Source organism: Blennius ocellaris (assembly GCF_963422515.1).
Source record: "Blennius ocellaris genome assembly, chromosome: 1".
NCBI lineage: Eukaryota > Metazoa > Chordata > Actinopteri > Blenniiformes > Blenniidae > Blennius > Blennius ocellaris.
Window position 1 is genome coordinate 23749560 of NC_137650.1, and position 13435 is coordinate 23762994.

At 41.1% G+C, this 13435-nt stretch overlaps 1 protein-coding gene across 10 annotated transcripts in view; it reads left to right on the top strand.

Moving 5' to 3' along the window:
* mical2a (microtubule associated monooxygenase, calponin and LIM domain containing 2a) overlaps positions 1-13435 on the top strand; it is a 56677-nt gene that overhangs the window by 19526 nt on the left and 23716 nt on the right. For 4 of the 10 annotated variants that reach the window (XR_013936711.1, XM_080500100.1, XM_080500099.1 and 1 more), the window contains exons 10-23: positions 295-421; positions 526-616; positions 1349-1496; positions 3376-3575; positions 4166-4272; positions 4444-4512; positions 5121-5255; positions 5571-5675; positions 7300-7566; positions 9192-9299; positions 10280-10460; positions 10551-10627; positions 10924-11014; positions 12783-12843. Coding sequence is in view for 8 of the 10 variants with exons in the window: in XM_080500100.1 (XP_080356226.1) it covers positions 295-421; positions 526-616; positions 1349-1496; positions 3376-3575; positions 4166-4272; positions 4444-4512; positions 5121-5255; positions 5571-5675; positions 7300-7566; positions 9192-9299; positions 10280-10460; positions 10551-10627; positions 10924-11014; positions 12783-12841 (1765 nt within the window). In the remaining 2 variants the exon portion in view is untranslated. Of the gene's footprint in view, positions 1-294; positions 422-525; positions 617-1348; positions 1497-3375; positions 3576-4165; positions 4273-4443; positions 4513-5120; positions 5256-5570; positions 5676-7299; positions 7567-9191; positions 9300-10279; positions 10461-10550; positions 10628-10923; positions 12966-13435 lie in introns of those variants that run through there. The other 6 variants (XM_080500093.1, XM_080500095.1, XM_080500097.1 and 3 more) reach the window with 5 other exon arrangements.

A 13435-nucleotide genomic window follows, 5' to 3' on the forward strand; every position in this document is an offset into this window, starting at 1 on the left:
GCGCCAGTAATGGTTTGATCTCATAGTGTTCATGGGTCACGGTGTTGTTTTGCAAAGCATCGAACCTCCACTTGCTCTTGGTGTGTGAACACCTTGAACGGCAGCTGTCACCGTTGCTGTGTTTGTGTGTGAGGGAATGTGACTAATGTGCGAAGCCTCGAGCAGTAAAGCAGTAAAATGCCCTGTAAATGAAGTCAATTCACCATAAATAGATACAGTTGTGTGTTTAGAACACTAATTGGTGCTCACTCTCACATGGGACTGATTTGAATACCGCTATTGATGCTTCTCCAGGGAGAGTATTTACCGACTACTACCACAGACGACACCTGAAAACATCGCCAAAAATTTTGAACAGTACACAATAGATCCCGGGACTCGATACCCCAACCTCAACTCTGCCTGTGTTCGACCTCACCAGGTGAGAGGGAGTGACTGTGACGGATATATTACAAGATATTGGCATCATTTTCCACCAAATGTTTACATCTTTAATCTTTTGTTTTCCTTTGCTTTGGGTCTTAGGTGCGTCACTTGTACATCAGTGGAGAGCTTCATTCCTCCTCTCTAGAACGTGCTGCTACCATCCGAAGGCCTGTTAATCTTTCCAGACGAGGTGAGTTGGTCTGTAGCTGACAGACTTAACAGACCTGCTCCTCAGCCACAAATAGTTCAATAAGAGCAGTGTGGTTTTTGCATCTTTCCTATCCTCTCCTTGTGATTAACTAGAAGCTTCCAAAATGAACCTCGGTGAGTGGATAATTCACGATCTGGGGGGTTTTTTTGGGGGGGGAGGGGGGGTCACCAAGCAGAAGAAACTGTGAAAAAAGCTTTAAAGGAACAGTCACACAGAAATACCTCATTGTGCTACTTAAATGTTGTGATTTTTCCCTTAGAAATGACCCTGCTTTTAAATCAGAAGAAGCAATCACTCACAACACTTTAAACCAAATGTGTGTATCAAATGGTGCAATATGTAAGAGCTTAACATTTCTCATATTTTTGACTGAACTTGATGGTATGGAGTCTGATTATATCCACACTTGGAAAATAACTCGAACTGAACTGTGTGTGTTCGACCAAAATAGCTTCATTCACTGAGAGCAGCGAGTAAGTGCATGTCCAGACAGAGACATTTACATACCAGAGCACCAACTCCCAGCATTTTCTGTCAGGATTTTTTTTCAATGGCACCAAGCTGATTGCTGTATGGTTATGACATCATATCCTCTCCATCTGAAAGTGGTTTTCTAACCCCCCCCCCCCCCCAAGAAAAAATACAAAACTGGACGCATTCCTTTGGTAACTTGTATTAAAATAAATTGTTGATTATATGTGTCTTTTGTAGAGTCGGAGATCAGACCAGCAAGGCTCCTCACCTGGTGCCAGAAGCAGACGGAGGGCTACAAGAATGTGACCATCACAGACCTGACGTCGTCTTGGAAAAGTGGCGTCGCCCTCTGCGCCCTCATCCACAGGTTCAAACCCCAGCTGATGTACGTAACCTGCATCAGATACGATGAGCAATTTAAAAAAAAAAAGTCCTACGTGCCGTGACATGAAACTGCTTGCTTTTTCTGTCTGAAAATGAACTCACTGCTCTTTTGTTTACAACCAGTTTTTTTTAGTGCTTGATTGATGAGAATGAGACTCTCAATCTTCAGCTGGTCGCACAGAGCTGCTGTCTAGATTTGACATGTTTTTAATCTTAAATGTTTTATCATTTTAAAGTTGAAAAGTTCAGCTGAGAGAAATGATGTCCATACCAGCGTTTGATTGAAACTGTAGTCCCGTGATCTTGAACGACTAAGAAAAACAACTCCAGTTTGACAAAGAAACAAGAAATACACCTCAGTTTCCACTCTCACACAGGCGGCTCGCCTCACCCAGCTTGGATTTATTCAGTGCGACTGTAGATTAGTACATTTACGAATCTAATTATATCATCTCGCCCTTTAATTATTGCTTTCATACCTCAACTCATACCACTGCAAATTTATGTGGACCCGTAAGTTTCCAGGAACCCACTGGCATTTTTCCCTCTCCATGTGCGTGCCTGTCAGCAGAGGGGGCGGCCGAGAGGGGAGCCGCTTCACCTAGAATAGAGAGAGTGCCTCGGCACACACAGTGTGTGTGTGTGTGGGTGTGCTATTGCTTGGTTACTGCTCTCTTCTTTACATTACTTCTGGAGACGTCTGCACACTGTCATTGTAGGGGGAGACGTCTCTATTTTGTGCTGCAATGTGAGAAACAGGTTCTTCTTCAGGTTAGAAGTTAGCCGAGTAGGATTTGTTCCCTTGCTTTTTTCACATCCCAGTGCGTGTTATCTTATGCATGGAGTCAACTGAAAACTGTAAATTAAATCATTGTCTAGAAAAAAACACAATTCAATGAATCTCAATTGTAAATTTTACAATCACATTCCTTTCTCATCTGTCAAGCGGTGTTCGTGCTTTTTTTTTTTTTAAATTTGGGGAACTCCACTATAAGAGAAACATGTGCACTCAGCCACTTCACCAATCAGCTGCTGGGACTTATTTTCTGCAACATAACTTCCAAAACAATACTGTGGGCTTCAGCTGGATGCGGCATGATGCACCTTGGATTATTGTGGTGGTATTTTTACGAGCTAATAACTCAACAACAGCCCATAAATGTTTTTAAAGGGGCTGAAACTGTGGCAGGAATTTCTTTTTTATGCACACCAGTTACAAAACATGCAGCGGCTTCAACACATCTAAAGTCCATCAGAGGTTCAGAGATCAGAGGAACTACATTTATCCCAGTTTGATCGAATTGTGAAACGAGCGCATAAAGATCCTTGAATACTGACAACTCATCATTTAAACAACAAATAAATGCATCTCAAAGATGTTTAGTGGACTTTTCTCTCAAATGAAGTAGATTTCGAAGGAACAAAAGTGTTTTTCTCCAGACTGATGTTGGAAAAAGTCACTTAACTTTTTAGAACAAAGATTTCTGCCACTTGTAGCGTGGATGCTTTCACAAACTTGGTGGTAATTCAGCAGCGATAAAGTAGCTTTCACTGGTGTAACACAGATTTCTGAATATTGTTACCATCTGCTGTTCAGTTTTCAGTTGAGGTTCTGAGTGTTGTTATGATTTCTACTAGTCTAAACAGTGTGACCCCAGCCGAGACAAACACAACACTTAGTTTTGCAGGACCTGCAGTCAGTTTCAAATGGACGCGGTCAGCATTGTTTAATGTGATCGAGGGTGCAAATAGACGCCTTCACACTTCACCGCATCGCAGACACAATTGTACCCAGGTTGAATTTAACCAGACCAGATGTGAAAACACCTGTCTTACAATGCTTAAGTTTATTTATTTATTTATTTTCTTGCTTTCATCAGAGAATTTGACTCCATAAACGAGGAGGACCGTGTTGCAAACCTCCAGCTGGCTTTTGACGTCAGCGAACGGGAGTTCGGGATCAAACCGTTCACGTCAGCGGAGGATCTGAGCGCTGACGAGGAGCTGGATAAGACCCAGATGAGCGCCTACCTGTCCAAGTTCTATGAACTCTTCCGTGGAACTCCTCTACCTGCATCAGGTACTTGGTGACACGTTCATATATATTACATTTATTTGAAGTTCGTTTAAATATTTCAACCCTTCTTGTTTTGTTTAAGGTTATAACTCATGAAAATGAAAGATGACATGTACTAAAATATTCGAATATTTCATAAGATCAGGTGTTTTTCACTTTTTGTAACAGGAGGTCATACTTTAAATAAAATTAAAAGAATGCGTTTAACTTTATGGTTTATATGTTATGAGCGTGGAAATAAAAGAATACAGATGCTATAGCTGAATGCATGTATTATTAATTTGGAAGTGAATATCATGTGCAAAGGATTTTTTTTCTGAGTAATGACAAAACTGAACTCGAGCCAAATGTTACTATACCGTTGTAATTTAACACCATTTGGGGCCTTTTTTTGTTTCATAGCTGAATGATTGAGCTCAGTTTTGCAAAGTGGAATTATTGCCCTGCATAATTTGACTTTTGCTCCTTTTTCCAGTCTGTCTGTTTAACGTCTTAAATCTATAAGAGAATAACACATGGAGGTTATGTGAAGTTTACAGCTACATGTGGTGGAAAATATGAAGGCTTTAACACAGTCATGTGTTATACTGCAGGTTCCAGAGGAGTGGATGAAAACAATGAAGATTATCCTTCTAAGGAAGTCAGAAGTAATAACAATAATGTGCTCAATCTTGGACTGCCCAGGAAAAGAGTGCCAAAGGTAACTCTGTCTGGAGGTGTTTGTATCCAGTTCACTGATTACACTTGTGTTTGCCTTACATTGTCTTTACTTCTAAGGCAAATGTGATTTCTCATTACTTCATTCCATTGTATTGTGTTGTATGAAATGCTTTATTTTTTCTGTAATCGTCTCATTTCTTTGTATTTCAAGGATGACAAGAAATCAGACAGTTCGGACACAATTTTCAAAAGGAGGCGGCGCTTCTGCTATCTGGAGGAGGTTTGTAAAAATAAGTTGTTAATATGTGAGTCTATTGAATCATTTCTTTTTTTTAAGGCGCCTCAGTGTCTTAGCTGCAAAACATCTTTTAAAGCAAAAGTGACAAGTTAAAAACATGTCATTATTAACAGGTAATTATTAACTAATGTTAACAGGAGAGGGGCGATTGACAGATCTATAATCATTGCAACATTGTTGTTTGCGATATACTTCTTGGGAAAGCCTAACTGCAAGTGGGAACAGCCGACACGGTGGCGGGGCGTCTGGTTAAAGTTGAGCTCTGGAATTACAAATCGTAAAGCTCCAAGACATCAACATCATATCCTTAATTGTGTATTTTAAGTCATATTGTGACAGGCTAATGAAATATCAGGCTGTGCTATAATTCAGGAGTAAAAGTTCCTGCATTGACCCCAACATGCTCTATCATAGACCGAGTGGTGGTGTATTGATCACTACAAATGTGAGGATATTTGTGATAGGAAATGGTCCTGCAGAGCAGGAATCAAAACCATGCACATTGTGTTCATCGGCAATCTGCAGGGTTTGGAAAGCGGCACAACTCCTGTGTTGCCCGAGTGTCTTGACTGTTGTCTGTGTGTCTTTAGGCCACCAATCTGTCCAGCAACGGCCCCTCCGTACGAGATGGGCTTGATCCTAAGGAGAATAAAGTTCGCTCCATGGCGACTCAGCTGCTCGCCAAGTTTGAAAGTACACCGAACCACACCGTTCACAAATCACAGGTAACAACAGAGAGGTTGTATTCTATTTTGCTGTTTGTGGATGGGACTTTTCAGGATGTGCGTATATACTTTATATTAGTCTATATTTGCTCGCACACATTTTGTTCTTTCTTCAATGCAGAAAGTTAAAATGGCTAATTTCTTTCTTTCTTTACTGTTTCTATTTCCCTCTGTTGAAGGTTTTTGGCTTCCTTTTTAACTAATTCCACAAAACTTTCTTTTGTCTGTTTCCATTTCTTGATGTTTCCACTCCATTTCCACTCCTTTGCCCATTTATTAACTCTTCTTTTCCTCCCTAATGCTCTGGGATCTCAGGCAGACAGTGAGGAGTCATTGCTGCTCCATACATTTGTCCTGACCGAGAGTCTGCCAGTTAAAGTCGGGCCTCCGGTCCCACCCAAACCTCCTCCTTTGACTCAGGTAGTCCGGACAAGCTCAAACTGTACAAACAGCACTGAAACACATCATAAAAAAAACACTGTATGACCTCGTTGGATTCTATAATACATAAAATGGACAGTTGTTTGCACGCTAATTTATCCTGGTGTCACAAACCACATGTACAGTACATAAAACCCAAACACCGCCACCCCATGTATAAAACCTAAAAATAAGGCATATAAAGTCAGTTTATAGTCCCTGGATGTTTAAAAGACCATAATGGTGGTTTGTCTTTGTTTAGCCCTAACGGATTGAAACCCTTATTTTGCTGTGAAAACTATCTGACAGTCCTTCATGTGTCATTCCAGATATACGCTGCATAAGAACCTGCTAATCTTGCATTAAATTATAATAATTTCTGCATTCCTCCTCTGCAGAGTGTATTGTATATTTCCCTTTTTTGATGTTAAATGAAGGTTTCCTTTTGCTGTGGGTAAGACTTTGCTGTAAGTATAACAACACTGGAATTGAAAATTTGTTAAAAATGTGTGCATGTGCAGCTCGAATGAGTCATATTTTTTGCATCACTTAACCAGTTTGAGAGGTTCTGGGCAGAGCTCAGTTGTTAAAGCGTGTCCTCCTACAGTCAGATGGGTGGCAGTTCGATCCCCATTTCACCTGGTATTCGTTTCCAAAAATTTGTTGCACACGACAATGAATCCAATGTTACTTTGTAGCCGTCGCCATTAGTATGTGAATTACAGATCATGCAACATGGATTGGGACTGCTATACAAAGCCCATCTATCATTTGTTTTTCACTGATGTTTAAGGCTTGTGTCCAACAATGTATTTTAAAGCACTGGTACTTTTGTCAATGTGTATGTCTTGAAATCCAAGCATCTACCTATAAAATGAGTGTCATGGGACACCAGAGTTAATCCCAGCGGACTTTGGGTGAAGGCAGGTTCTCTGGACAGGTCAGCAGACCATCACACGCATTCACAGCTGCAGGAGATGTTAGAGAAAACTAGAGTAAGAGTGCAGTTCACTGCAGTGCATGACTATGTGGCCCTGTCTTGAAATTGGAAACTAATATAAATAACAGGCTTATATTTGCCCCGTGAGCTTAACAAATGTGATGAAAACACTCCTCGACAGCTGCATTGAAAGCAGTGTACTCATTAGAAAAGTTGCTGGGAACTTACATCCACAAAACTTGTGAATTTGTCCATTTCTTACATTAAAAAAACCAAAGCTGTTGGCTGTTTAATCCCAGCTCCCACCTCTCCAGTTTTTGACCTCCGCAAGTCAGAGAGTTTAAATAGGAGTTTCTCGTCAACACTGAATTGCCTTGAGATGGTTACATAACTTTGTGAAAACACAAAGCCGACGGACAGTGTAATGGATCACCTCCGTGTGTTGATTTTCCATGCTGCGCTAGCATGACTGATGTCTGCCAGGAGGGTCGGGAATCGATCTAACATCTTGTGCTTTATGAACAGCTTGCAGCCGAGTGAAGTGTTTGTGATTTGTAGTTAATGGGCTGAAACTCATAAAACCACCTCTATGGTCTTTAAGCGATCCACAGTGGATTGAAGTGGATAGAAATGCTTTAGTGTCAGATAAGATCAAACGGCTCATGTGTGTATTATTCCTTTCAGTTTGAAGTCAGTCTCAGAAAAGCAGCGGAGCAGTTAGTCCGCCTGCCTCCAAAGACCCTGCCCAAACCTCAGCTCCAGTCTGAGGCCCAGCATCCGTTTACTCTCGTGAAGCTCAGGCACGTTGATCAAACACTCGCTGAGACGAAGCCCCCGCCTCAGCCTGAGAGTGCAGACCCTCCCACTGCTCCTCCTCCTTACCACTCTGCAATCAGTGTCATGTCAAGAATCCTCCACCGCCTCAGGGAGGTGGACGAACACGTCTCCGAGGTGAACAGTGTCTCCTTTTTCTTGCATGCTCCGACCCCGCAAAGAAGGCCCCAGAATGCATGATGAGGATGATGATTGTATATTCTGTCCTGATTATACATTTAGGCTTGTGTAATACGCAGTCATATGGCGAAGGCGGCCCCTAATTATCCAGCCCCAAGAAAAATCGCAAGAGCAGGCCTACAGAGCTGGCACAAGCCGAGGCAGACACACAGACGCACAACTGGCCCGTCTCCGTTCTTGTGGGACAGGTTGGCCAGCGCACGTACGGCATTTACGGAAATAGACTATTTTGATTGTCGAGATTTGCCAAATGGCCTTCAGCAGTGGCTGTGCTTACTTAGTTTAAGACTGCTAAATGATTAAAATTCAGTTTTTAACTAGTAAGAAATTGAAACTTTGCTCATTTTGACTTTTTTGTTCAGAAAATACATCCTCAGTCATAATACTTGTCAACATGAAATGGCCCTCTTCTTCTTACCATTCTAATTTCAGTTTTTACATACTTTTTTGGTGAACTTACAATCTGTGTGTCTGTGCTGCATGTTTGTTCTTGTTCTTGCTGTGGCTTGCGGGTCTTACGCCACACACACTTTTCTCTGCTTTGTGAAGGTTTGTGTGACATTTTGGGATATTTTTCAGATACCATGTAAGACGAGACTGGGCAACTTTGATCATTTCCAGGGCCACATAAATGTTCCTCTCAATAAAAGAAGGCCATGGTGACCGAATGGATCCACCACAAGAATCCATGAGAAATGTGGCAATTACTTTTTAATGAAAATTAATTTTTCCATCGTATTTTAATCAGAGTGCATGTATTTGATATTGGCACATTCAAATAAACTCTGGAATACAGAAATTTGGTTTAAATATGGTGAAATTTACAATACCACCCCTACCTTTACCCATGAAATCACGATTGAATACATTTTGGGGATGAAATTCATTCATTGGCCATAAAATATGAATATGAGGCAAATTGCATGTTTACCAAATAATAGACTAAAACATGTTTTTCTCAAATGAGATGACACATTTAGGAAATCTGAAGAATAAAACAGAATTTTCTCAGTTTCTCCTTCATTTCCTCACCGTTATGCTAAGCTAGGTTAACAACCTTTTGCTTCTTTAAATAGGAATCTCATTACCTTATGTCATTGGAACTTTGTTCATTGCATTTTTCTGAACTGACGTTGCATAATTATTATTTTTTTTTAATTAATTGTCTTATGATTGGACTTCTCTGAAGTAATTTCTCTCCCAGGGTTGTGCCCGCCCCCCCCCCCCCCCCCCCCCCACCCCATAGTACAGTATGATTAACCACATCAAGTGGGGTGTGAAATTAATATAATAGAGCAGCTTTCATGCCACACAGCAGTGTTATTGTTCGGCCCTCAACAATACAGACCCGGCTGTCAAATCCTGTGTCTTATTAAGGAAGTAGAACAGAAAGAGCTTTCATCAGTTAACCGTACAGTGCTTATTAAGATATTAGTCTCTCTAATTATGTGTCCACACAAAAGAGTTCCTCATTTTTGGGGAGTTGATTGTGTCTCAGTGTGCTGAGGCAGCCAGTCTGATGACTTTCCTGATGTCCCCCTCTGCCTTGTGTCCTCCTCCAGAAAAAAGCTCAGACACAACAAGTTAGAGAGTTTCAGTCAAAGAGTATAAAGGAAAAGGCGGTTCACCTTAGGGGCTTGTTCTCAGCAGACGGCGATGCCTTGCTCAAGGTGACTATCTGGAGCTTGATCGTTAACGCCACTGTGACTTTGTGTTTTTTGCATTAACTTCCTCCCACTGTGCATTTATTTGCATGAAGAAACAGATGATGTTTTGGACCACGAGTGTTGCATGCGTCGGTTTTTACACTCGGTGCAAAGCTTCGCCAAACTATACCTGAAGCTCAAAATGACGTGTGCACATGTGGAGTGACTCCTCATGTGATTATCACCGCACAATAATGACGTGTGTATTGGAGTGATGGCTCCATTGTAGATGATCAGAGAGGCGTGTGAAGTTTAACGTGTGCATTGTTGGTATGAACATTTCACTGTGCTTTGCATGAGAACTTAGCTTTAACTGCTGTTTCTGCTCACTTGTGCTTTTAATTACCAGCTGCCATTGGATGGGTGAAGTGTGCGTGTGTGTGTGCGCCACTGTGGATTTTCCTCTGCTCCACCCATCTCAAAGAGCCAGCTGCAACTCTACCACCACATGTTTTTGCAAGACTGTAATACAAAGGCTGCACAATTGTTACCTGTGGATTTATGTTGGGATTAAATTGCAATCCTGATGAATAGTGAGGAATCTGTTTCCAGTCTCCTGCGTGGCTTTATTCAGACGGAGACGGGCAGAGGACACAGTGACATGTCCACAAGGGTCCATCGAGGGTCCATAGGGCAAACACAGAGAGACACACAATTACAGAGACACACACACACACACACACACACACACACACTCACTCACATTTACAGTCACACACACACCAAGAGAACAAAAATAACAACAAAAAAGATTCTTTTTTTATTTTTTTATTTAAGAAACTCTGTTTAGAATGTTATTTCTATCAATGTCACAAATGAGCTTTTTGGTGAACAAGAGTTTGTGTTGTTTTGTCATGAGGGATGCGTGTTGGCTTCATTTATAAAGTGGTATTATTGTTCATCAGCTGTTGTGATGTGACTGTTTGCTTTCCCACGTTTTCCAGGGCGGCTCCGTACGGAGGACGTTTTCCCAGTCAGGTGACAAGTGTCATTCATGCGAGAAGCGCGTTTACATGGTGGAGAGGGTCTGTGCCGAGGGGCTCTACTTCCACAGGGAGTGTTTCCGCTGTTCGACCTGCGGCTCTGCCCTACGGCAGGGAGCGCACGCCTTCCACTCTGAAGAGGGTATGCTGTCTATCAGTGGTGTGGCCACCCACAGCTCCAGCTGGGCTTTTAACCGTAAACTCTCTCGTGACGTTTCATGTGACCTTACAGGGAAGCTGTACTGTAAACTTCACTTTGATCAACGTAACAATGGGACAAACCTGCGGAGGAGTTTGTCTCTACGCTCTGTAAGTATCCATGTTTCATGCCCACCATTTTTTTTTTTTTAAATGTCATATTGTGAGAGGCAGTATTTTTTTTTTAAAATCTTTTATGATTTACAAGCTCAAAATATGAAGAGTATAGCAAAACATTTTTCAAATATTCCATGTAACAAAATCTAAATATATGGAGGTGTCAATGTCTGAATTCTATTATGAGGTAGAATTAAATGGCGATGGCAGTCTATCACACTCAAGGTTTATCCTTCCCCTCACAGTGTTTTCTGTGAAAAGACTAATTTCTCTTCCCTCTTCTGTTTTAGACCCGTTTAGTTCGGGACCGATGTGCTGCTGATGAAGAAGACGGCTCTGTGTCCAGCGGTGCAACAGACCTGCGGAGTCGGCCTGCTGCAGGTACCTTCAGCTCATTCCTGAAGAAACAGCTGAGCTGGCCGCTGCGTGTGACCCGTGCTGTGTGCAACGCCCCGGGGTATCTGTCCCGCCGTGTGCGCGGTGCTGCACAGGCCCTGGGCAGCCACCTGAGGGACAACGCCCAGGACTATGTGTTACTGTATGAGCTGCTGAGCATGAGCTTGCCCCTGCTGTTCGTTTTACAAGAGGTGCTGCTGCAGATGTATGCAGAGGCAGTCCCCGACGGGCCGAGCTCATTTCAGCCTTTACTGCAGTGGCTGCAGGAGCAAGTTGGCTCGGGGCTCGAATATTAACCTCAATCATTGTACCAAAAGCCATTAGGTGAGCGGCTGCGGTGCATGTCAGCTGGATGGTTCTCATCATTCGTGCAAAAGTGCACAAAGCACCTTTGTAATGTTTACTTCCTTTTCTGATGACACTGTTGGTCGAATTGCTGGTTGCTTGGCTGCATTCACGCACCAGTTAAAATAGACACACTGTAAGTTGTTAATGCAAAACTTAGGAGTTTACATTGGAGAATTCATCAGAAAATTAAAGCTGCAACAAATGATTCTGCTTGTGGCCTTGACGGGTTAACAGTACTAATTAATGAGAGGCTGAAACTAGTTAAAATTGAAATAAAGTGTGCCACAGTAAGTGCATTAAAGACTAGACTGCTGAAAATTCTTAATCAACATTGCTGTAGAATTTTACTTTTCACAGAGTGACTTAGGAAATTGTTCGTGCAGTTAATTCCTGATCTCGGGTTATGACTGACTAACTTGACGCACTTTATCTTTGAGAACTGCCCTGTGTATGTAGCAGTAAACTGTCACATTGGACAAAAGCCTGATCTCAGGTTAGCAGTTGCCGCAAAACAGGTTTTCCTCCGATTACGCATGTCTGCCTTTGCCAGATGTTTTTTTTTTTTTTAATGTAAGCATATGTGTTTTACTGGAAACAACTTTTGTTTCTTCAAGAGATGTTTTATGTATTTTTGTCGTTTTTTTTTATTGAACACCACCAAAGAATATCTGAAACTGTAGACTCTCATAAGTACTGTGGAGTGTTTTGTTCTTTGCTGCCATCTACTGTTAACTTGGAAAACAAAACAAACAACAACAAAAAAACCAAATGAAGGGATAATGAGCAACCCCACCTTCTCATTTTCAGCCTTTCAATACCTACGATTAGAAGCAAATGCCTCCATGATAATTGGATGATTTTGGGTTTTACTGTACAAAGACGCATGCTGTGATGAGTTTGAATGTGTTTTCCTCTTTTGCCTTGAGTTTGAAGCAGCAAACCTCCGACTAGAAGCCAAAGTTACTTCCTGTTCACATAAACTATTCAGTGTGGCTCATGAAGCACTTTAGCCTCAAAAATGTTTTGTTTTTCTTCTTTTTTGCTTATCTAACCTTTTTTTTCTATTTTCTGCTTTTGAACAAATATTGCTATGCTCCTATTTTGTTGTCGAACTGCTGCATGTGATACAAGCTGAATGTCTTGTTTACAGCGCAGATGGAAAACAACATTTTTGTGTGTTTTTTTTTTAATGCCAAAGATTTACTTTCATTTGCACAAACTGGACTCTTGTACAACATGTAAATGGCAGATATGTGCAAACTGCAACAGAATACCTTCTTCGTGATGAATGTCAGTATTTTGTTTTTCCCCTCAAAAGAATTTTTTTTTTTTAATTTTGATATTTGAAATTATTTATGTCTTCATCTTCTCTGTTTAGCTGACCTTTGTCTTTTCCTCTGTTCAGCTGATGCCTGTTTTGAAGGTTGTGAGACAACTGGATGGTTAGGAGAGATGACATTTTGAAGGTGATCGCCTGCATGGCCATGTGTTTTTTGGTTTCTATTTTTTATTTTTACTTTTTTTGTGTCAGGATTGTGACGTGGCTGCAGATGCTGATATTAAACAAGTCTGATATGACTGAACTGCACTTTCAGAAGTGATTGTTTTTCCTCTCTTTGCAGTGACACTTGATTCCTGGCTACACTAAAATCAAAACTAATGAACAGCCTCAGTGTTTGTTTTGGATATTAATTTGTACTCACAATGTGGTTTGAGAAAAAGGGCATGCAAATTTCTACTCGACTACTGTTACTTTGCTTGATTTGTCCTCAAATATAAGTACTGTTGTTAAATGTACCTGAGTGAAAGTACATAGTGCTCCTAATATCTACTGAGTATTAGTTACATTTCAACTGTTGGATATATTGATGCATTGTCAATAGCCGGCAATTAGAAAGATTGTGACGAATGCCAAGGTTTAAAAAACAAAAACAAAAGATGCTATAGAAAAAAAAAGGAAAAGTACTTTTTTTTAGGTTATTTTTGTGTGAGATCAATATTAATCCACAAATTAATTTGATCTGTTTTGTTATTGCTGAGGACCGCATAGATTAAAGG